General features: G+C 42.2%; 1 protein-coding gene across 6 annotated transcripts in view; it reads left to right on the top strand.

Annotated features, from left to right (window-relative positions):
• The first annotated feature begins 15,921 nt into the window (after nt 1-15,921).
• The window catches only part of LOC139560408 (rho-associated protein kinase 1-like), a 78,781-nt gene continuing 71,368 nt past the window's right edge, over nt 15,922-23,334 (top strand). For 2 of the 6 annotated variants that reach the window (XM_071377145.1, XM_071377144.1), the window contains exon 1: nt 15,928-16,873. In XM_071377145.1, coding sequence (XP_071233246.1) covers nt 16,781-16,873 — 93 coding nt within the window. In that variant the 5' untranslated portion in view covers nt 15,928-16,780. Of the gene's footprint in view, nt 16,874-23,334 lie in introns of all 6 variants that reach the window. The other 4 variants (XM_071377147.1, XM_071377146.1, XM_071377149.1 and 1 more) reach the window with 3 other exon arrangements.

The following is a 23,334-nucleotide window of genomic DNA, read 5'->3' as shown; positions in this document are numbered from 1 at the left end:
GGTAATCAAGCCTACTACTGTTGTGTCGTCTGCAGACTTGATGATTGAGTTGGAGGCGTGCTTGGCCACGCAGTCATGGGTGAACAGGGAGTACAGGAAGGGGCTGAGCTTAATGATGATCTTGGAGGGTACTATGGTGTTGAATGTGGAGCTATAGTCAATGAATATCATTCTTACGTAGGTATTCCTCTTGTCCAGATGGGATAGGGCAGTGTGCAGTGTGATGGCGATTGCATTGTCTGTGGACCTATTGGGGCAGTAATCAAATTGAAGTGGGTCTAGGGTGACAGGTAAAGTGGAGGTGATATGATCCTTGACTAGTCTCTCAAAGCACTTCATTATGACAGAAGTGAGTGCTACAGGGCGATAGTCATTTAGTTCAGTTACATTTGCATTCTTGGGTACAGGAACAATGGTAGCCATCTTGAAGCATGTGGGGACAGTAGAGAGAGAGTAGAGATTGAATATGTCCCTAAACACACCAGCCAGCTGGTCTGCGCATGCTCTGAGGACGCGGCTAGAGATTCCGTCTGGGCCAGCAGACTTGGTAGGGCTAACATGTTTAAAATGTCTTACTCACGTTGGCCACGGAGAAGGAGAGTCCACAGTCCTTGGTAGCGGGCCGCGTCGGTGGCACTGTGTTATCCTCAAAGCCGGCAGAGAACGTGTTTAGTTTGTCTGGAAGCAAACGTCGGTGTCCGCGACGTGGCTGGTTTTCCTTTTATTGTCCGTGATTGTCTGTTGACCCTGCCACATACGTCTCGTGTCTGAGCCGTTGAATTGCGACTCCACTTTGTCTCTATACTGATGTTTGCCTGTTTGATTGCCTTGCGGAGGGAATGACTACTCTGTTTGTATTCTGCCATATTCCCAGTCACCTTGCCATGGTTAAATGCAGTGGCTCTCGCTTTCAGTTTTGCGCGAATGCTGCCATCTATCCCTGGTTTCTGGTTAGGGTAGGTTTTAATAGTCACAATGGGTACAACATCTCCTATACACTTCCTGATAAACTCAGTCACCGTCTCAGTGTATTCGTCAAAATTATTCTCGAAAGCTACCCGGAACATATCTCAGTCCGCGTGATCAAAACAAGTGTGGATTCTCATTGGTCAGACCAGCCTTGAATAGTCCTGAGCATGGGTACTTCCTGTTTGAGTTTCTGCCTATAGGAAGGGAGGAGCAAAATGAAGTCGTGGTCAGATTTGTCGAAAGGGGGAGGGCCTTGTATGCATCCCGGAAGTTACAGTAACAGTTGTTAAGTGTTTTAGCACCACGAGTACTACAGTCAATATGCTGATATAATTTAGGCAGCCTTTTCCTCAAATTTGCTTTGTTAAAATACCAAGCTACAATAAATGCAGCCTCGGGATATATGGTTTCCAGTTAGCATAAAGTACGGTGAAGTTCCTTGAGGGCCTCCGTGGTATCAGCTTGAGGGGGGATATACACGACCATGACTATAACCGAAGAAAATTCTCTTGGGAGATAATACGGTCGGCATTTGATTGTGAGGAATTCCAAGTCGGGTGAACAAAAGGACTTGAGTTCCTGTATGTTATCACAATTACACCATCAAATCAAACTTTTTCACATGCGCCGAATACAACAAGTTTCGACCTTACCGTGAAATGCTTACTTACAAGCCCTTAACCAAAAGAGCAGTTCAAGAAGAGTTAAGAACATTTTTACCAAATAAACTAAAGTAAAAAATGTAAAAGAATAAAATGTAACACAATAAAATAACGAAGCTATATACAGGGGGTACCGGTACTGAGTCAGTGTGCGAGGGGGTACAGGTTATTTGAGGTCATTTGTACAAGTAGGTAGGGGTGAAGTGAATATGCATAGATAATAAACAGCGAGTAGCAGCAGTGTACAAAACAAATGGAGGAGGGGGGTCAATGTAAATAGTCCGGTGACCATTTGATTAATTGTTCAGCAGTCTTATGGCTTGGGGGTAGAAGCTGTTAAGGAGTCCGTTAATCATGAAACATATACCCCTGCCCTTCTTCTTCCCAGAGAGATGTTTATTCCTGTCAGCATGATGAACTGAGAATCCAGAACATCCTTGAGATGTTTCTACAACATGATTGGAGTCCACCTACGGGAAATTCAATTGATTGGACATGATTTGAAAAGGAATACATACGCCTGTCTATATAAGGTCCCACAGTTGACAGTGCATGTCAGAGCTAAAACCAAGCTATAAGTTCGAAGAAATTGTCCGTAGAGCTCCGAGACAGGATTGGGTTGAGGCACAGATCTGAAGAAGGGTACCAAAAAAATTCTGGAGCATTGAAGGTCCCCAAGAACACAGTGGCCTCCATCATTCTTAAATGGAAGAAGTTTGGAACCACCAAGACTCTTTCCTGAGCTGGCCGCCTGACCATTCTGAGCAATCAGAGGAGAAAGGCCTATGTCAGGAAGGTAACCAAGAACCCGATGGTCACTCTAACAGAGCTCCAGAGATCCTCTGTGGAGATGGGAGAACCTTCCAGAAGGTCAACCATCTCTGCAGCACTCCACCAATCAGGCCTTTATGGTAGAGTGGCCAGATGGAAGCCACTCCTCAGTAAAAGGCACATGACATCCCGCTTGGAGTTTGCCAAAAGGAACCTAAAGGACTCTCAGACCATAAGAAACAAGATTCTCTGGTCTGTTGAAACAAATATTGAACTTTCTGGCCTGAATGCCAAGCGTCACATCTTAAGGAATCATGGCACCATCCCTACGGCGAAGCATGGTGGTAGCAGCATCATGTTATGGGTATGTTTTTCAGTGGCAGGGACTGGGAGACTAGTCAGGATCGAATGAAAGATTAATGGCGCAAAGTAGAGAGAGATCCTTCATAAAAACCTGCTCAGAGCGCTCAGGACCTCAGACTGTGGCAAAGATTCACCTTCCAACAGGACAACGACCCTAAGCACACAGCCAAGACAACGCAGGAGTGGCTTCGGGACAAGTCTCTGAATGTCTTTGAGTGGCCCAGCCAGAGCCCGGACTTGAACCTGATCGAATATCAAATCAAATCAAATCTAAATAGATTTGTTACATGCACTGAATACAACAGGTGTAGGTAAATCTTACTGTGAAATGCTTACTTACAAGCCCTTAACCAACAACACAATTCAAGAAATATAGAGTTGACAAAATATTTACTAAATAAATTAAAGTTTAAAAAAATTATAAAATCAAAAAGTAACACAAGAAAATTACATGACAGTACAGAGTCAATGTGCAAGGATACAGGTTAGTCGAGGTAATTTGAAAAGTGATAATAAACAGCGAGTAGCAGCAGTGTAATAACAAGGGGGAGGTCAATGTAAATAGTCCGGGTGGCCATTTGATTAATTGTTCCACAGTCTTATGGCTTGGGGGTAGAAGCTGTTAAGGAGTCTTTTGGTCCTAGACTTGGCGCTCTGGTACCGCTTGCCTTGTGGTATCAGAGAGAAGTATATAGGTTCTGGATGTCGGGAAGCTTGGCCCCAGTGATGTACTGGGCCGTATGCACTACCCTCTGTAGCGCAATACCAGGCGGTGATGCAACCGGTAAATTTACGCATGTGATCCATGTCTACATCATCCTCGTCTGTCAAAATTGAGAAGAGGGGGAGTATATCCAAAATGCCTCTGTCCACTGGGTCTCTCCAGGCACACAGCTTTTTATTGAAGTGGCAATTTTATTGTTTGCTTGGAAAATGTCACTTGCGCGTTCCTGGATGGATAGGTTGAGCAGCAGTCCCGTCCGTACAGAGCGGTACCATCGTAACGGTCCCATCGTAATCCATGTCCCGTTATGTAGGCCTATTCGTTCAGAACCCGGAATATTTCACCTGCAGTTGTATTCGGAGGCAACTCTTTGCAACAAATACATTTTTAATATAGCCTTTGTACCGTTTATGTTCAAGAAGCGGCCGTCTGAAATGTCAGTCGTCTCATCTAATTGGATTGCAGACCAATGTTGTTGTGCGAGCTCTGTCTAAAACCTGGGATTCAACATGATCTGCCATATTCTGGATTATATGCGTGAGAGTGTTATTGTAAAGTAGGATTGTACTTTCCTTTGTAGCAGCAGTTGGGCCTAAAACGTCTTTGTCACGCCCTGACCATAGAGATCCTTTTATTCTCTATGTTGGTTAGGTTGGGGTGTGACTAGGGTGGGTTATCTAGGTTATTATTTGTCTATGTTGGCCTGGTATGGTTCCCAATCAGAGGCAGCTGTTTATCGTTGTCTCTGATTGGGGATCATATTTAGGCAGCCTTTTTCCACTGGGTTTTTGTGGGATCTTGTTTGTTTTTGTGTAGTTGCCAGTGTGCACTGCATTTGACTTCACGTTTCGTTTTTGTTCTGTATTGTTTAGGTGAATTTCTTTAATTATACATGTGGAACTCTATGCACGCTCCGCTTTGGTCCGTTAATTCTACAAACGACCGTGACAGTCTTGGCCAACAAGTGTTTTTGTTTGGTTGGTCATCTCTATTTTTGGTTTTAAAAAATCGTATGGTTTAGGCTATATGAGATGGGGTGGTTTGTTTCTAAATGTCTGCGTATTGTCGATGGCTTCATCGCATCTTTGCTGAGGCAAGTCTGACAAACAGGTGTTTTGCCGAAAACCTCCCCCCTGCCAGAATCCCAAACCTGCAAGGCCTGGCACACTTCAGAATCATTTTGGTAGCTCTTGTTGACCAGTAGTGTGTGCAACAAAGTACTTGACTCTAGCCACAAAATTAAGGAAATTAGAAGAGGGGGGGGGGGGGGTCGGCAGGCAGGCAAGAACATGGCCTTGTGGAAATACTCTCCCCCCTCTTCTAATTTCCTTAATTTTGTGGGTCGAGTGAAATCGAGCTCTTATATGACCAGGGCACAAATAATAATATACTCAATAATTTTGCTCTTTATTTAACCATCTTACATATAAAACCTTATTTGTTCATTGAAAATTGTGAATAACTCACCACAGGTTAATCAGAAGGTTGTACTTGAAAGGATGCACATAACTCTGCAATGTTGGGTTTTATTGGAGAGTCTCAGTCTTGAATCATTTTCCACACACAGTCTATGCCTATATTTAGTTTTCATGTTAGTGAGGGCTGAGAATCCACTCTCAGATAGGTATGTGGTTGCAAAGGGCATCAGTGTCTTAACATCTCAATTTTCTAAGGATACTCTGAGCGCAGCCCAATCCAGAAATCTGCCAGTGGATTCTGATTAAATTAAATTTTCACAGAACCGCTTGTTGCAATTTCGATGAGGCTCTCTTGTTCAGATATCGGTAAGTGGACTCGAGGCAGGGTGTGAAAGGGATAACGAATCCAGTTGTTTGTGTCATCCGTTTCGGGAAAGTACCTGCGTAATTACGCACCCAACTCACTCAGGTGTTTCGCTATATCACATTTGACATTGTCCTTAAGCTTGAGTTCATTTGCACACAAAAAAATCATACAATGGTGGAAAGACTAGTGTTGTCCTGCAGACAGAGAAGAGCTCCAACTTTTAATCATAGCCTCAATTTTGTCCCGCACATTGAATATAGTTGCGGAGTCCCTGTAATCCTAGATTCAGATCATTAAGGCGAGAAAAAACATCACCCAGATAGGCCAGTCATATGAGAAATTCATCATCATGTGAGCGGTCAGACTAGTGAAAACTATGATCAGTAAAGAAAACGTTGAGCTCGTCTCTCAATAAAAAAAAAGTGTCAATACTTTGCCCCATGATAACCAGCGCATAAGCGTTACATGGTCTTTGGCCATATCATTGTGTGACAAGGTGAAAATGTAGAGTTCCCATCAACCTCGCGCGCAATGTAGTTATCAAAGAACACCGCAGTTCGTGGGTAGAGTAGTGGGTGAAACCATTCACTTCAGGAAAAGGTTTGATATAAAAAAGTTTCCTTTCATTATGTGTTGTCGAATTCATAAAAATATTTGCTGCCATTGTAGAAAGGTTGGCAATATGAGAGGTCTTCGGACTTACCATTTTTGTATTATTTTCCTTGAAAGAATAACTAGTGGGTTTCAAGTGCTTCTCCCCTATTTGGAAAGTTTGTCTGCCTGCTCTTCAGTCTGAGAGAGATATTCTTAGAGAAGGTTTGTGTCTCCTATCTCTGTACATAAAAAACTGTTAAAAACTGTATAACACAATAGTGTCTTTGGAAAACGGGTTCATATTCAATAGTGAATGTGACTATGTATATATTTATTTCACCGTTAATGTATTTAAGGCCTATTTCGGCAAGATAACCAATTTTTTGCTGGTTAAGTTAGCCATGTTAATGACGAGCTGACTAGCACCGTCGTCAGTCAGTGCACTGTAATGTCAAGCTAGCTATTGCTAGCAGGTGATTTGCTAGCAGGTGATTTATTGAAATATTAAGTGAATGTTTATTTTCTTACTACCTTAAAAGGTTTATATGAAAAGGGTTGTACTTGTGCTTTGTATTTATGAATTAATATCACTTCACATTGAGGGCATGTATCATTACTGTTGCTCCTATCTAAAAGATATCTTGTGTTCTACCTAACCAGTGAATGTGTGGCTGTGATCATCCTGTCAATGCCTGTCATCACTGTTTGATATCTTTTACTGCAGGTATGCTTTTCTGTATTTTTGTTATTTTCTAAACACAACGCATTTATACTATACGATCACTTTGTGGATTGAGTCAGAGAGATATTCTGAGAGCAGTGAATGTGTGGCTGTGACTGTCCTGTAATCACAGTTAGATATCATTGACTGCAGTTAATAAGCAAGTAAACCTGAAGTGTAGGTGTCCATGTGCCTTTCTTCTGGGGGGGCTATGTGAAGTTGGTTACAAAATTAGTGCCGTGACCCGGATCTACAAGATCAGCCATCGACGATCACCGGGGAATACAGCAGCGCTCCAGAGAAGAGGACTACACCTGCCGTCAACTTCAAGAGACAGTCAATTTGACTATTCGGCATGAATAACATGTCCACACCAAAAAATCCAGGTACTCTGGTCAAGCTCAATGGTGATCCACCACTTTTACTGGTGAGTGACAACCTAGGGGAGTTAACTGTGATATTGTAACCACCAGTATTGGTAGGGGGGCACAGATAGCAGGAATGGTAGAGCATAGCTTTACTGAGCGTGCTGGTGTAACGTCAGTAAATGAACAAGAGGATGTTATTGATCAAACAACAGGTCAGAATGATGGAGATGATAATCACTCCAATGATGATGAATACCATATGCAGCAGAGTGTTATGCTTGATTTGGTCAAACAATGGTCAAGAGATTGGTAACAGTATTGTTTCAAGTCTGTCAGCAAGTAATATCACTCCATCCAAGGTAGCCACCGACACTGTGCCACTGTCCCAGACTGGTCCAAGGTAAACTTTGTCATGAAATCTGACATGCGTGATTCACCCACTTTCAGAGGTGATGGAACAGATAAATGTACTGTGTATGAGTGGCAGGAAATGATGAAGACTTTGTAAAGAAAGATTACAAAATGCCAGAAGCAAGGTAATTAAATCATGGAAAGGTTAATGGGGAGGGCCAAGGATTTAGTCAAGATAGGAATCCGCAGCAACCCTCTTGTAAACATCAGCAGAGACCCTGAGGATATTTTCAGTATTTTGAAACAGCATTTTGGTGAGGCCATCTCCTCTACTACACCGCTTCCAGATTTCTATGAAACCAAACCTTATCAGGGGGAGAGTAGCTTAGACTGCTGGGTGCGCCTTAACCGAGTAGCAGATCTAGCTAATGAATGTCTACAAAGACAGGGCAGACAGATGGATGACGTGGGTCATGCGGTCGCCATGATGTTTGTGAAGCACTGCCCCAATCATGAACTGTACACAGCATTCGGATGCAAGCCTAGGGAGAAATGGACAGTGGGTGAAGTTCAGGAGTTGATAGACAGTCACCAAAATGACAGATGTGCTACAAGGAGGAAACAAAACATATTGACACTACAGGAAGACATCCAAAAAACAGGAGAACTCAGAGCACCCCATCCTTACCTCAGTTGTTCAAAGAGTTCAGAGTGGCAATGATCAGGTGACAATGACTAAATTTATAACACTGCTAGAACAGTTTATTATAAACCAAAATGCTGCTCGCCCCGCCACATGAGGGCCCCGCAGAACTGCACAGCTGTCTCCCTCCTTCCCATGTGCTATATGTAAAGATGTGGCTCACTCCACTCGGTCTCACTGTCTTAATGACTGCCTATTCTTCAAATGTCACAATCCTGGACATCAAACCATAGACTGCCCACAAAAGCAGGAGGTTAGAAGAGAGGCACCAGTCGGGCAGCGGCCACAAAAATCAAGGTCCAGCTTTAAACCAGTACAGTAGGTCTGCACCTCTGTCTTCATACAAAGAGAAAAATCAAGGCGACACAAATGTGATATATCAACGTACTCAAGAGAATAACCGCCAATGAAAGTCTGTTCTATGCACCAGTTACCATGCAGGGTTCAGTAGAACTAAGAGGACTCAATAGTGGTTCAATGGCCTGTATGTTAAGTGAATCTCCTGAGCATACATTGCTTCGAAAATATGTCTTAACTGAAAGCTTGAAAATGTCCACTCCTGTAGTACTCGTTGGATGTGGAGGGCAACAGGTCAATCCCAAATGTGAATATGAGCTCCATATCGAATTAATGAACTGCAAGATGCTGGTGCCAGTCTTAGTTGAGCCAGGGCAAACTGATGACATGATCATTGGAACAAATGTACTGAAACATGTCCTCCAACTAAAAAGTACAGAGGAATATTGGAAAGCAATATCACAACCAGCCAAATGCCTTTCTGATTAATCAGATGCACTTCTAAGCATACTGGCAAATGTTGACCGTTGGCAAGGAAGTAAAATGTCAGATTTTATTTTGCCAGTGTGACACTATCCCCAAAACATGAACACTTAGTCTGGGGTAGGCTGAAAGGAAAAGGGCCCTTTTCCATTGACAGTACTGTTATTGTAGAGGCCACAACTTCCCGAGCAGCACAGAGGAGTGTTAGTGGGTCGTACTGTATGCCCGCTGTGGGGGTGACAAATGGATCCCCATGAAGGTGGTTAATCTCCAAGATCGCCCGGTTACACTGAAACGTAATGCAAAACTGGCAGATGTATACCCTTGTATAGCATTGAAAGACCTGGAGTTAAACAGCAGCTGCTGTGGTCAATGTGATGACAAACAAGATGTTGCACAGAATGTCATTGGAACCACTACTGAACTGGCAGAAAAACGCACATATGCTGATGTGTTGAAAGACATGGGTCTGACTGATGTTGACATTGCCTCCTGTGAAGTATCAAATTAATGGAAAAAAAAGATGGCAGACCTGTTTGTGAAATATGACAGCATATTTTTCAGAGGGAAAATTAACTGTGGCGAAGCAAGAGACTTTGTGCATAGAATAAGACTGAAAGATGAGAGGCCTTTCAGACTTCCTTACCGTAGAGTGCCACCATGTGACTTCCAAAAACTGAAACAAACTTTGGAGGAAATGGAAGAACGTGACATCCTCAGGAAATCGAATAGTAAGTGGGCATCCCCTCTCATTCTTGTCTGGAAACCAAATGGTGAACTCAGAATCTGTACAGATTTCCGATGGCTCAACACGAGAACTGAGAAGGATGCTTATCCCCTAACAAATCAAGCCGATGCACTGGCGTCATTGGGCGGAAACTGCCTTTTCAGCACAATGGATCTGACATCGGGATTTTACAATATTCCCATACACAAAGATCGTAAATACACAGCGGTTACCACACCAGTTGGCCTTTTGAATATAACAGAATGGCTCAGGGCCTCTGCAGCGGCCCAGCTACGTTTGCCAGGATGATGATGTCAGTTCTGATCCCCAAAGATTATCTCTCCATTTTGTGCTATCTAGATGACTTACTAGTCTTTGGTAAAAGTGAACAAGAAACAGTTGGAGTTGGTTTTCAGAAGACTCTCAAACAACAACTTGAAGCTTGCCCCAAAGAAGTGCCACTTCCTTAGGCATTCTGTGAAAGTCTTGGGCCATGTGATATCTCGGAAAGGGATCCAGACTGACGAGCGAAAAGTGACGGCCATCAGTGAGATTGCATCCACTGATCTCATGGAGATGGATGAAGAGGGTACAGTAATTTCTCGGAATGATGAACTATTACTCCCACTTTATCAAAGGATTTTCAAAAATCGCCCAGCCACTACTGTTTAACAGCGGGACAGAAAAGCGAACTAAAATATAAAAATGGCAAGACTCAGAGTAAGCCGTCCCGGAGGCTGACACCTGAAGACTGGATGAGTGAGTGTCAACATGCCTTTGATGAGTTAAAAGCAGCTGTGATAAAGGCTGTAGTTTTAGCACACCCAGACTTTAGTAAACCCTTCATACTTTCGACTGATGCTTCAATTGACGGCCTAGTCTCTGTTTTGAGCCAGATTCCAGAGAGTGAGAGTAAAAGTAGACCCATTGCGTTTGCTAGGAAATCCCTCAACAAATCCCAAGCAAGATATCCAGCCTATCGTCTAGAGTTTCTTGCATTGAAATGGGCCGTATGTGAAAAATGTGGTCACTGGCTAAAAGGTGCCCAGTTTACTGTCCTGACAGATAATGACCCACTCACTCACATACTGAAAAAGCCTAAACTTGATACCTGTGTGCAGAGGTGGGTGGCGAAGCTAGCCCCGTATGACTTTGATCTAAAATACATACCTGGGCCACAGAACTTACCCGCCGACTTACTCAGCCGTGTACCGTTTGTCAGGGATGGTACCACGCAACACGTCACAGCAGAGAACGTACAAGAGACGCTCCGGCTGTCTGTGAATTGCCAAGCCCCGCTAAACAGTGCGTTGACAAGGTCCAATCAAGGTCAAAGTCTGCTGAGGTCTCTGGTGTTGAAGTGAAGGCACTCCTAGACAACAGCTTGTACCAAAAGGGGATCATATCTGTCCCTCTGATGCAGCAATCCCAACATCTGCTGCAGGGAAGTTACCCAGCGCTCCCTGCTTTTTCACTAGGAGATCTCAGAGAAGCAGCAAGCAGATAAGACATTGGCTCGTGCTACCTATTATGTGGAGAGGAAACAGAGACCATCACATCGTGAAAGAGAACATGAAACAGTGGACGTGCAGACACTTTTGAAACATTGGGAGAAGTTAGAATACAAGGATGGAATACTGTACAGGAAATCAAAGGACAGAACCGGAAAGTTGAGATATCAGTTCATTGTACCTTTGTCCCTGAAGACGGATGTGTTGAAGGGAACACATAATGATGCTGCACACCAAGGTCAAGCAAGAACCTTGCACCTCATCAGACAGAGGTTATTTTGGGTTGGTATGGATGAACATATGAAAGACTAAGTCATGAGATGTAGACGCTGTGTTGTGAGCAAGTCAAGAAGACTTGATGCAAGAGCCCCTCTTCAATCGATTAAGACAAGTGCGCCACTAGAGTTGGTCTTTATCGATTTCTGGTCGGCTGAAGGAAAGGATGGCGAGAGTATTGACGTACTAGTAGTAACAGACCATTTTACCAAAGTAGGTCACGCCTTCCCTTGTACAAATCAGACAGCAAAACAAGTTGCCCAGAAACTGTGGAACAACTTTTTCTGTATTTACAGTTTTCCTCAGCGTCTTCTAAGCGACCAAGGGGCCAACTTTAAGAGCAAGCTGATATCAGAGCTAATGGACCTGGCAAGAGTGAAAAAATCTCACACAACTCCGTATCACCCAATGTGCAATGGGCAAACATAAAGATTTAATCGTACTTTGGGGAATATGATTCGAGCCTTGCCTCCACGAACGAAAGAGAAATGCCTCAGATGATACAAACTCTCACGTTTGCATATAAATGTACCGTACATGAGATGACGGGGTTCGCCCCTATTTACTTAATGTTTGCGCAGACCCCACAGCTACTGGTTGACGCCATATTTGGAAGTATTCTGAGAGATGAGACCGTTTTGGGTTACAGCAAATTTGTAAACTCCTTTCAAAGAGATCTTCAGGAGGCTGTGCGTGTCGCACAGAAGAACACATCAAAGGCACAGAAAAAGCAGGCAAGAGAATATGACAAGAAAGTGAGAGGATGCAGCCTGGAGGTCGGTGACAAAGTTCTCTTAGCCAACAAGAAAGAACGGGGCAAACATAAATTGGAAGATGTGTGGGAATCTACCGTCTATGTCATCAGCTGGAGCAAACCAGATTTGCACATTTACAGAGTAGTCAACCCTTCCACAGACAAGAGCAAGGTTTTACACCGTAACTTCTTACTTCCTGTGAACTTTCTTCCGATTAAAGAGGCAGAAGAGGATACAATGGTTCCCTCCATCCTTTCAGAGGAGAGTTTTGCAGATGCCAGAACTATGAAACCAAACCCACTACCGGATGTGGATGGGGGCAGTAATGACCGGAGAACTGCAGTCTGGATCCTCCGCAGTCGATGTCCAAAAGTAGTCGATGAGGCTATGAACGCCTCCGGGTCCTTGTTGATAGGACAAGAGTGTAATAGAGAAACTGAGTCAATGGGAGATTTTGAAAGCGAGCAGGAATCTAGAATCTATCTTGGCCATGTTTTGTTATAATCTCCACCCGGCACAGCCAGAAGAGGACTGGCCACCCCTCATAGCCTGGTTCCTCTCTAGGTTTCTTCCTAGGTGCTGGCCTTTCTAGGGAGTTTTTCCTAGCCACCGTGCTTCTACACCTGCATTGCTTGCTGTTTGGGGTTTTAGGCTGTGTTTCTGTACAGCACTTTGAGATATCAGCTGATGTAAGAAGGGCTTTATAAATACATTTGATTTGGTCTGCCTGCTCTTCAGTCTGAGAGAGATATTCTGAGAGCAGGGTCGTGTCTCCTTCCTCTGTACATAATAAAAACGGTTTAAAACTGTATAACACAATAGTGTCTTTGGAAAACGGGTTCATATTCAATAGTGAATGTGACTTTGTATATATTTAGTTCACCGTTAACGTATTTAAGGCCTATTTCGGCAAGTTAACCAAGTTTTTGCTGGTTAAGCTAGCCATGTTAATGACGAGCTGACTAGCACCGTCGTCAGTCAGTGCACTGTAATGTCAAGCTAGCTATTGCTAGCAGGTGATTTGCTAGCAGGTGATTTATTGGAATATTAAGTGAATGTTTATTTTCTTACTACCTTAAAAGGTTTATTTGAAAAGGGTTGTACTTGTGCTTTGTATTTATGGATTAATATCACTTCACATTGAAGGCATGTATCATTACTGTTGCTCCTATCTAAAAGATATATTGTGTTCTACCTAACCAGTGAACGTGTGGCTGTGACCGTCCTGTCAATGCCTTTCATCATTGTTTGATATCTTTTATTGCAGAAAAAAAACAAGTCAACAAGTCAAAAAAAACAAGTCAACCTGAAGTGTGGGTGTCCGTGTGCCTTTCTTCTGGGGGGGCTATGTGAAGTTGGTTACAATTGCATAGTGCAGAAAATACACGAGAGTTCAGGGGCCTTGCTTTAAGTTAACTATTTTCACTTTAGTGTCCAAAACATATTTCAAGCTGTCAGGCATTCCCTTGGTAGCAAGAGCCTCTCGGTGGATGCTGGAGTGTACCCAAGTGGCGTCGGGAGCAACTGCTTGCACGCGTATTCCCACTCCACTATGTCTCCCTGTCATGGCTTTTGCGCCATCAGTACAGATGCCAACATGAGCAGCAGCTACGTTTGGCTACATATGGATCGTTAGTAGAATTCTCGCGGGAGATTAACGGTTAATGTGATTGGATGTTAATTATTTGACCTGGCTACATGTATTTGACTGTGTTGTTATTTCACTGAACACCCAGATGGTTTAATTTAATTTTAGATTGTTTAATTGTATTTTTGGCAGTGAAACGAGGATACTCAGGCGAGAGAAAAAACTCACCCAAATGTATAACCCTGTTGGAAAATATATATTTTTAAAATGTGAATCACATTTTTATTTGGTGTACCCCTGGGGGGAATACCTGGGCTACATGAGCATGTTCTTGCTATTCTGCCGCCCTAGGCAGACCAAGCAAATTAGGTAAATTTTCGCATGTGAATGAAAGTATTTTCCAGATGTTGAAAATATGTATTTTCTGGATGTTGAAATCAGACTAATTTTTGGTTCTGAATGAAAGTTGAAAAGACATTTATGTTTGGGCCAAATCAAAGCTGGCCCAGACCGGACAAAATCTGAACCAAACATAGACGTCTTTGATTGGTTCAGATTTGTTCTGGACTAGATCAAAAATCAATGTCCATGTATGTGGAAATCAAGGTTGGTCCAGACTGCACCAAAAAAAGATGGCGTGAGTTGGTCTGTGCTAATTTATTACATTTTTATTTAACCTTTATTTAACTAGGCAAGTCAGTTAAGAACAAATTCTTATTTGCAATGACGGCCTGACCCGGACGACGCTGGGCCAATTGTGTGCCTCCCTATGGGACTCCAAATCACGGCCGGTTGTAATACAGCCTGGAATCGTACCAGGGTCTGTAGTGACTTCTCTAGCACTGAGATGTACTTCCTTAGACCGCTGTAGGAGTAGCCTACATTGTTGCCTGAAATTTAATTTTGCCCATCTATGTGGTAAGCCTACCTTTTGCAAAACACCAAAAAAAGATGTCCAAAAGAAGTCAGCTCGGCTTACTGGTGTGTAGTTCACCAAATCAGCCCACAATGGAATTGTATGAATCCATGTGGTAGCCCCACCATTTGCTAAACAGGCCGTTGCATTGGCTTTACTAGTCCTGATTCCTGTGACTAATCAATTTGGCTATTTAAGCTCTGAAAATCATCTACCCAACTTTATCAGCAGTTATCGTGAGGCTATTTGCAATGTGTTTACACAGCGGGAAATGCGTATTGATTTTATTTTTCGCCATGATTAGCTTGTCAGAAATGGACAGATACAACTTGAAACCACTGATCATGACAATTGGGTGAAACTCCTGGACAACAGTTGTGATTGTCCATTTTACTTTGACCTGTCCTGTTTTTTATCATGTTTGTTAACATGATAGCGCATTTTGTAGGTTAGGCTATTTGATCGGATAAACCAGCATGATGTAAAAAGTGTCCCGACTCATTACATTGTCATACATTTTATATCCAGCCTGTAGGCTACAAAAAAGGCCACATACTCTTTCTACCATATCCTATATCTGCTACATGATTTATGTTAGTTTTTATTTTTGTGACGGAACGTTGGTGGAGCCCGCAGCGATGCGTCTCCAACAACAGCACCCTGGTGAGGCGCGCTGGAAATTGTATTTGTATTTTATTTTTTATTTAACTAGACAAGTCAGTTAAGAACAAATTATTATTTACAATGACGGCCAAAACCGGACAACCCTGGGCCAATTGTGCGCCGCCCTATGGTACTCCCAATCGCGGCCAGTTGTGATAAAGCCTGGATCCGAACCAGGGTGTCTGTAGTGACGCCTCTAGCACTGAGATGCATTGCCTTAGACCGCTGCGCCACACAATGGACAAGCAAAACTATTTGGAGACTGCTTATCACAGGGCAGCATCAACGCTTACCACCAAAGCCCAAATTAAATTGGAATTGTTTTTGGGCAGAATTATGTTGAGAAGTAAGCCTAGCCCGGCAGAATTATGTTGAGAACTAAGCCTAGCCCATGCACAAACTCCTTTGCAAACTGGGGTTTTACACTGAGTGCTGACACCGGTGTAGATGGATTGGAAATCTCTATTTGATTTTGAAGTACTGGCTGGGTGGCAGTCTGAAAGGCTAGATAAAGCAGGATGTATTTGCCTACTTTTGAATGGGGTTTTGCCGGGCCTCCTTATGTTGAATTTACATTGCATGTATATTGTAAAGAGGGGCGTGTTTGAGTTGGGCCCTACAACATGTTGTCATCATCATGATCGTGCACTCAACAACCCAGCCTGGGTAAACTCCATACCGTCTATGGTGGTAAACTCCTTCAACGAGCCTCCACCGCGGCTCATGCGCAGTACTTGACGTTTCAAAGTTGCTTCTCCGGGTGTTTGAACAGGAAGGCGGACATGTTGGTCAGGCGGTGGGAGAAAATCGGGCATCGTTTAGTTTTTCGAAAAATAACATAGCTAACGTTAGATCAAAACCAGATTTATCTATGTAGAACCAGAAAGTTTCCCTTCTGTATCGGTCAATATCGATGGCCGATGACAATGTGAGGCTTACTGCGAACGGACGGCAATGAAATGTTGTAACAAGACGGTGTTTTAAACTGATCGAAATTTGGAAGGATCATTGTTTTTCCGCCACTTCTACTTTGCAGCTGTCAGACTCGTTTATAGTTTTTTTGCAAGGGCCTTACACTGATATATGGACACAAGCCTGGGAGTAATGTGGCTACTTTGCAACCTATCGGATTTTTAAAACTGTATTTAAGTTTTACTCTTTGGATGTATCGATCTATTTTTAAATCCTGCACAACTCCTCTGCGGCATCCTGTGGACGCCGACTAATCTGTTGATGCATTTAGCCAAGTTAATTTAGCTAGCGTTAGCAAGTTGCAATTGCTGAAGTTGTCTGCAAAACCTGGCTGAACTAGGGAAATATATTTTTTGAAAATGTGGCTTTTGAATATCAAACGCCACTTTAAACGTTTCATGGTCAGTGAAAAAGAGAGAAGAGACACGTTTCTTTGATTGAATCTGCGGGTTCTTGCTAAGCACTTGAGTTCACGCAAAGGAAATAACATTAGGCTAACAGCTACGTTAGCAATTGAGCTAGATTGCTAACTCGTTTTATTTAGCTATAGCACCGGCGTGGAACTCTACTTGTCTGCAAACATGTCGTCTGGAGAAAGTTTGGAAGCTCGTTTTGAGAAAATCGATGCCATGTTGAAGGACCCGAAGTCGGAAATAAACACTGATTGCCTTTTGGTAAGTAAACTAGCCAGCGTTAACCTGACGATAAGCTTGGCTCGCTAAAGTTGGCTAACGTTAGCTAGATATGTTATTAAATTAGCTAACTATCATTAGCATAATTTAGCTAACTAGGTAATGAATGTGTTAGTAAGCTAGCTACCGTTAGCCAAGTTGAAATTGGTTTGAGTAAATTAGCTAGCTAACGTTAGATTAAATAACTAAAGTTAGTTTGCTACTCAACTTTCTAGCTACCTGGTGTAGGCAGTTATATGAATAGCTACCTGCTATAGGCTATATTTGTTAGCCAGCCGACGTCTTGAAGATTAGCTTGCTACCTTGTAAGCGTTAGCTAATCAGCTAACATTATTTGGCTAACAAGCTGAACAAGTGGTATCCAAAACAACCATGAGATGTAACGTTAGTAGTGCTGGGAATTGCCAGGGACCTCACGATACGATGTTATCACGATACGTAACTACGTGCCTAAACGATATGTATTGCGATTCTACATTATATATAACGTTATTGCAATAACACGTAGTTGCGTGATTGCGATTTGATGTTCCAAACATATTGCTCACTAAAGTTATGTCTGCTGCCGAGTGACTGTTTTGATCAGTCAGGGAAATAAAACATATCTATATCGTCATTCCAGTATTTTTTTTTTTTACTGTTTCCGGGAACCGTTAGTTAATCTATATATATATTTTTAAATGTCCATGTTAATTAATCAGGCATCTATGCTAGAATGCCTGAATAACTTTAAATCAACATAATCAAGTGGAATACCGGTATGTCTGATTATTGATATAATTACAATTGACACATTTCATTACTACTAGTAGTTATTTTAAAATCGTCAACGCTTCTGATGGTGAAGGTGTTATGCTATTTGAACCCGAGGGTATTTTGCAGTCTAAATAATAATAAATAACTGTATAGTGTAGTTTTGTTTCCATGAAGATGGACAGACAGTCCTACCTTGACCATGGTGACTTTGCAGCCTGGTCTCATAGACAAGACGTAAATGTTCACAGAACACTCAAATTAGTATGGTATGGTGACATAAGACAGATCGTTACTCTATCCAAAAACGAAAGGCAGGTGGATGCTACTTCGAATCTCATAATGGACAAAGTTAGCATTTTAGCTATTAACCAACTTTTCAACTACTTACTACTTTTGAGCTATTTTGCAAATACTTAGCATGTTAGCTAACCTGTCCCTTAACCTTAACCCCTAGCATAGCTAACGCTAACCACTTAGCTAGAATTCGTAACATAGACGTTTTGGAAATTTGTAACACATCATACGAAATGGGTGGTGGACATCCACAAATTAATAAGAAATGGAACATATGCTAAAGGGAGTGTCTCGGATTTATGTACAGAATAATACGAAATGCTCCGAGACCAGGGTGGGCTTTTGGTTGTCAATGATAGTGCATTGAACCAGAACAGGAAAGGCATGTAGAAAGGCACAGTGGACCAAATGTGACAGGGGTTGTGGCTGTCTGCCTGAAGGCCTCCTTTCTGATGTACAGGCAATATTAGAACAAACTCTTTGGAGAGTAGGCCTATACATGGACATTTATTTTTTAATATCCTCTGAAGTGGTAGCATCACGCCTGTTCTAACCTGCCAACCCAGCTGCATCAGTTAACTTGCTTGGGTCTGCCTGCCCTGACGTTTTACTGTGTCACTCATTCCCCGCTCATGATGTAACTTGTATCAGACTGCCACGTGCTAAACCTCAGAGGAACACCTCCAGACTCGAGTCTAGTCTATCAATCATGCAAAACGAAAACAAAACTGTTGTTGAGGTTTCTCCCCCAGAGAAGACGGTGATGTAGCCTCCTTGAGTGCGTGTCAGTCAGGGTCTGTTCTGTGTCTTCTTATGTTCCTGTGTCTGCCTATGTTCCTATGAATGTCCATACCACTTAGAATAAAACATTGTATTGGGCATGCATTTTTAATGACAATCACGTGTGGATATTGGAACACAGCCTTTGTCTCTGTTAATATCATTCAGAGCATTCTAGTGAATGCTGGATGTCTTCGATCCATATGGTAGTCGAAAGCCTCTGCATATTATCCAGTGTGACATCTAAGTAGTCCATATGTGTGGTTACACTGTAACTAGCCTCTTTGGTGAATTGGGCTTCGAGGATATCGCTTACTCTCTGCTTCCCGAGGACTCGGATCATTCAATAATCCATGTGAAGCAGTATGTAATGTAACTCAATGGAAAGTACTAGCCTGAATTTCCTGTAGTTGTATTAAGCAACGGCAATGTTATAGGTTCATACCTGTCTGCATAAGGGCTTTTCTATAAACTAGGGTACCGTTGAGGTTTTGGTATGCTGGACAACTTGCTACAGCTGTTGATAAGTAATTGAAAAAAATCTGCAGGTTTTTTCTTGTTATTACATTCAGCTATAAGGGTTGATCATAGCTATATTCAATAAATTTCAGGAGTTGATTTAAAACGTTTTTTTAACCCTTTTTCATGGTAGGTGTCTTGAATTATTTGTCCAAAGTCGTGTGACATAAAAAACATACATTTTCTGTCCTTGCATTCATGGCAGTGTAAGTTATATCATATATTAAGCATTAATCAGTTAAATTACCCATTGAACTTGAATCCTGGATCTAGCTGTCGGACAGTTTGTTTTTTATATATATACACTGCCGTTCAAATGTTTGGGGTCACTTAGAAATGTCCTTGTTTTTGAAAGAAAATCACTTTTTTTGTTCATTAAAATAACATCAGATTGATCAGAAATACAGTGTAGACATTGTTAATGTTGTAAATGACTATTGTAGCTGGAAACGGCAGATTCTTTATGGAGTATCTACATTGGCGTACAGAGACCCATTATCAGCAACCATCACTCCTGTGTTCCAATGGCACGTTGTGTTAGCTAATCCAAGTTTATCATTTTATAAGGCTAATTGATCATTAGAAAACCCTTTTGCAATTATGTTAGCACAGATGAAAACTGTTGTTCTGATTAAAGAAGCAATAAAACTGGCCTTTAGACTAGTTGAGTATCTGAAGCATCAGCATTTGTGGGTTCGATTACAGGCTCAAAATGGCCAGAAACAAAGACCTTTGTTCTGAAACTCGTCAGTCTATTCTTGTTCTGAGAAATGACGGCTATTCCATGCGAGAAATTGCCAAGAAACTGAAGATCTCGTACAAAGCTGTGTACTACTCCCTTCACAGAACAGCGCAGAATGTCTCTAACCAGAATAGAAAGAGTGGGAGGCCCTGGTGCACAACTGAGCAAGAAGACAAGTACTGTTTGAGAAACAGACACCTCACAAGTCTTCAACTGGCAGCGTCATTAAAAAGTACCCACAAAACACCAGTCTCAACATCAACAGTGAAGAGGTGACTCCGGGATGCTGGAGTTCTAGGCACAGTTGCAAAGAACAAGCCATATCTCAGACTGGCCAATAAAAATAAAAGATTAAGATGGGCAAAAGAACAGACACTGGACAGAGGAACTCTGCCTAGAAAGCCAGCATCCCGGACTCGCCTCTTCACTGTTGATGTTGAGACTGGTGTTTTGTGGGTACTATTTAATGAAGCTGCCAGTTTTACTGCTTCTTTAATCAGAACAACTGTTTTCAGCTGTGCTAACATAATTGCAAAAGGGCTTTATAATGATCAATTAGCCTTTTCAAACGGATAAACTTGGATTAGCTAACACAACATGCCATTGGAACACGAGTGATGGTTGCTTATAATGGGCCTCTACGCCTATGTAGATATTCCATAAAAACCGTTTCAAGCTACAATAGTCATTTACAACTTTAACAATGTCTACGCTCTATTGCTGATCAATTGGCTATTTTAATGGACAAAAAAATTGCTTTTCTTTCAAAAACAAGGACATTTCTAAGTGACCCCAAGCTTTTGAACGGTAGTGTATATATCTCAGAAATGCAGTGTAACATTTTGTCTCCTTATATTACGGGGTGAAGACAATATATATATTTTTTTGACGGACAACTCTCCAAAAATCTATGCGATGGCAAAATCGAGTGCTTCTAACAATGTCACCTTAACTTGATAATTAAAACGTCAGTTGATACTGTCATTAACATGGTTCTTCACTGACCATGTTTACATGCACACCCATATCCCCCTATTTTCCGGGGGGATTCAAGTATTCTGTTTTTGAGTTGACGTACATAAACGGCATATCGAGTTTTACAATAACCCGAAAAAAGCTTCTATCGCGGTTATGAGAAACCAGGGTTAAGATGCCTGGGAAATATTTATCTTTGACATGATACTGTGGCATGTAAACATCTTATCCCGTTTTAATGTTTTTCGCGGTCTGTGCAGGCTCAGTTTCTCTTGTCATGGGTGTTGTGTGAGGATGCTTTTATCTGATTGTCAAACAAATCACTTCAAAAAGTAGGCTACCTGTGCAGTTCAGTCCACAATACAAATTCATTTAGCTCATACTCATTACTGTATCGTATAGCCCACTAACTACTTTCACCCCTAATTTAGTTAAGTTTCTGCTTATAGTTTCCGGCCTTTGGTAGGCCATATTATAGGCAAATTTCAGACATTTGGAAGGCCAGTTTGTCAACTATAGTTAGATACATGCAGCTTTTCTTCTGTCAACTTGTTGCCCCAGAAGACTAAAATAGTGCTCACTAGATTGTCTTACATTGGTAGAATGAAACATGAATAATCTACACAAAATATAAAGGCAACAATTTCAAAGTTTACAGTTCATATAAGGAAATCAGTCAATTGAAATAAGTAAATTAGATGCAAATCTATGGATTTCACATGACTCGGAATACAGATATGATTCTGTCAATCACAGATGCCAGAAGAAGAAAAAATCTAGGGGAGTGGATCAGGAAACCAGTCAGTATCTGGTGTGACCAGCATTTGCCTCATGCAGCGGGACACATTGCCTTCGCATGGAGTTGATCAGGCTGTTGATTGTGGCCTGTGGAATGTTGTCCCACTCCTCTTCAATGGCTGTGCAAAGTTGCTGGATATTGGCGAGAACTGGAACACGCTGTCGTACACGTCGATCCAGAGCATCCCAAACATGCTCAATTGGTGGTGACATGTCTGGGGAGTATGCAGGCCATGGAAGAATGGGGATATTTTCAGCTTCCAGGAATTGTGTGCATATCCTTGAGAGATGGAGCCGTGCATAATCATGCTGAAACCTGAGGTGATGGCGGCAGATGAATGGCACGACAATGGGCCTCACGGTATCTCTGCATTCAAATTGCCATCGATAAAATGACATTTTGTTCGTTGTCCGCAGCTTATGCCTGCCTGCCCATAGCATAACCCCACCGCCACCATGGTGCTTTCTGTTCACAGCATTGACATCAGCAAACCGCTCGCCGCCCGGTACAATTGAAACCGGATTTCATCTGTCAAGAGCACACTTCTCCAGCGTGCCAAGTGGCCATTGAAGGTGAGCATTTGCCCACTGAAGTCGGTTACGACGCTGAACTGCGGTCAGGTCAAGAAATTCTTCGCTTGTGCAAACCCAGTTTCATCAGCTGTCCGGGTGGCTGGTCTCAGATGATCCCGCAGGTGAAGAAGCCAGATGTGGAGGTCCTGTGCTGGCGTGGTTACACGTGGTCTGCAGTTGTGAGGCTTGTTGGACATACTGCCAAATTCTCAAAAATTACATTGGAGGTGGCTTATGGTAAAGAAATGAACATTCAATTATCTTGCAACGGCTTTGGTGGACGTTCCTGCAGTCAGCATTCCAATTGCACGCTCCCGCAACTTGAGACTGTGGCATTGTGTTGTGTTGCAAATCTGCACATTGTAGTGGTCTTTTCTCCTCAGCACAAGGTGCACCTGTGTAATGATCATGCTGTTTAATCAGCTTCTTGATATGCCACACCTGTCAGGTGGATGGATTATCTTGGCAAAGTAGAAATGCTCACCAACAGGGATGTAAACAAATTTGTGCACTTTTGAGAGAAATAAGCTTTTTGTGCTTATGGAACATTTCTGGGATTTGAATTTCAGCTCATGAAACATTTTTGTTGCATTTATATATTTGTTCAGTGTAGTTAATACTGGTAAAGTTGTCTGTATTTAGAGACCCAGGAGCAAGCACAATAACAGTGAAAAGATTGGTCCTGTCCAAAATGTTAATGTCATCAGTTTGATCGGTTTTAAGGAAATGAAAGGTTCAGTTTGCCTTGGGTGCATATTTTATGTGGTTGAAATACTGTCTGCTTGCGTGAGTGTCAGAGGACATTACACGTGCATTCACATTTTCTCAGAGATGCTGGAATAAATAAATATTTTGTGTAATTTTACTACTAGAAATGCATAATTCTGCTGGAAATATTATGCTATATGTGAGAGGTTATTTGCCTACAGTCAGTGTCCATATTTAAGTTACTATTCCATTTCACCCATATGAATTTAAATGAGGAATATTCATGGCAACAGGGATA

Source organism: Salvelinus alpinus, chromosome 30 (assembly GCF_045679555.1).
Source record: "Salvelinus alpinus chromosome 30, SLU_Salpinus.1, whole genome shotgun sequence".
Lineage (NCBI taxonomy): Eukaryota > Metazoa > Chordata > Actinopteri > Salmoniformes > Salmonidae > Salvelinus > Salvelinus alpinus.
Note: the sequence above shows the minus strand (reverse complement) of the source record. Positions and strands in the feature narration are given on the sequence as shown.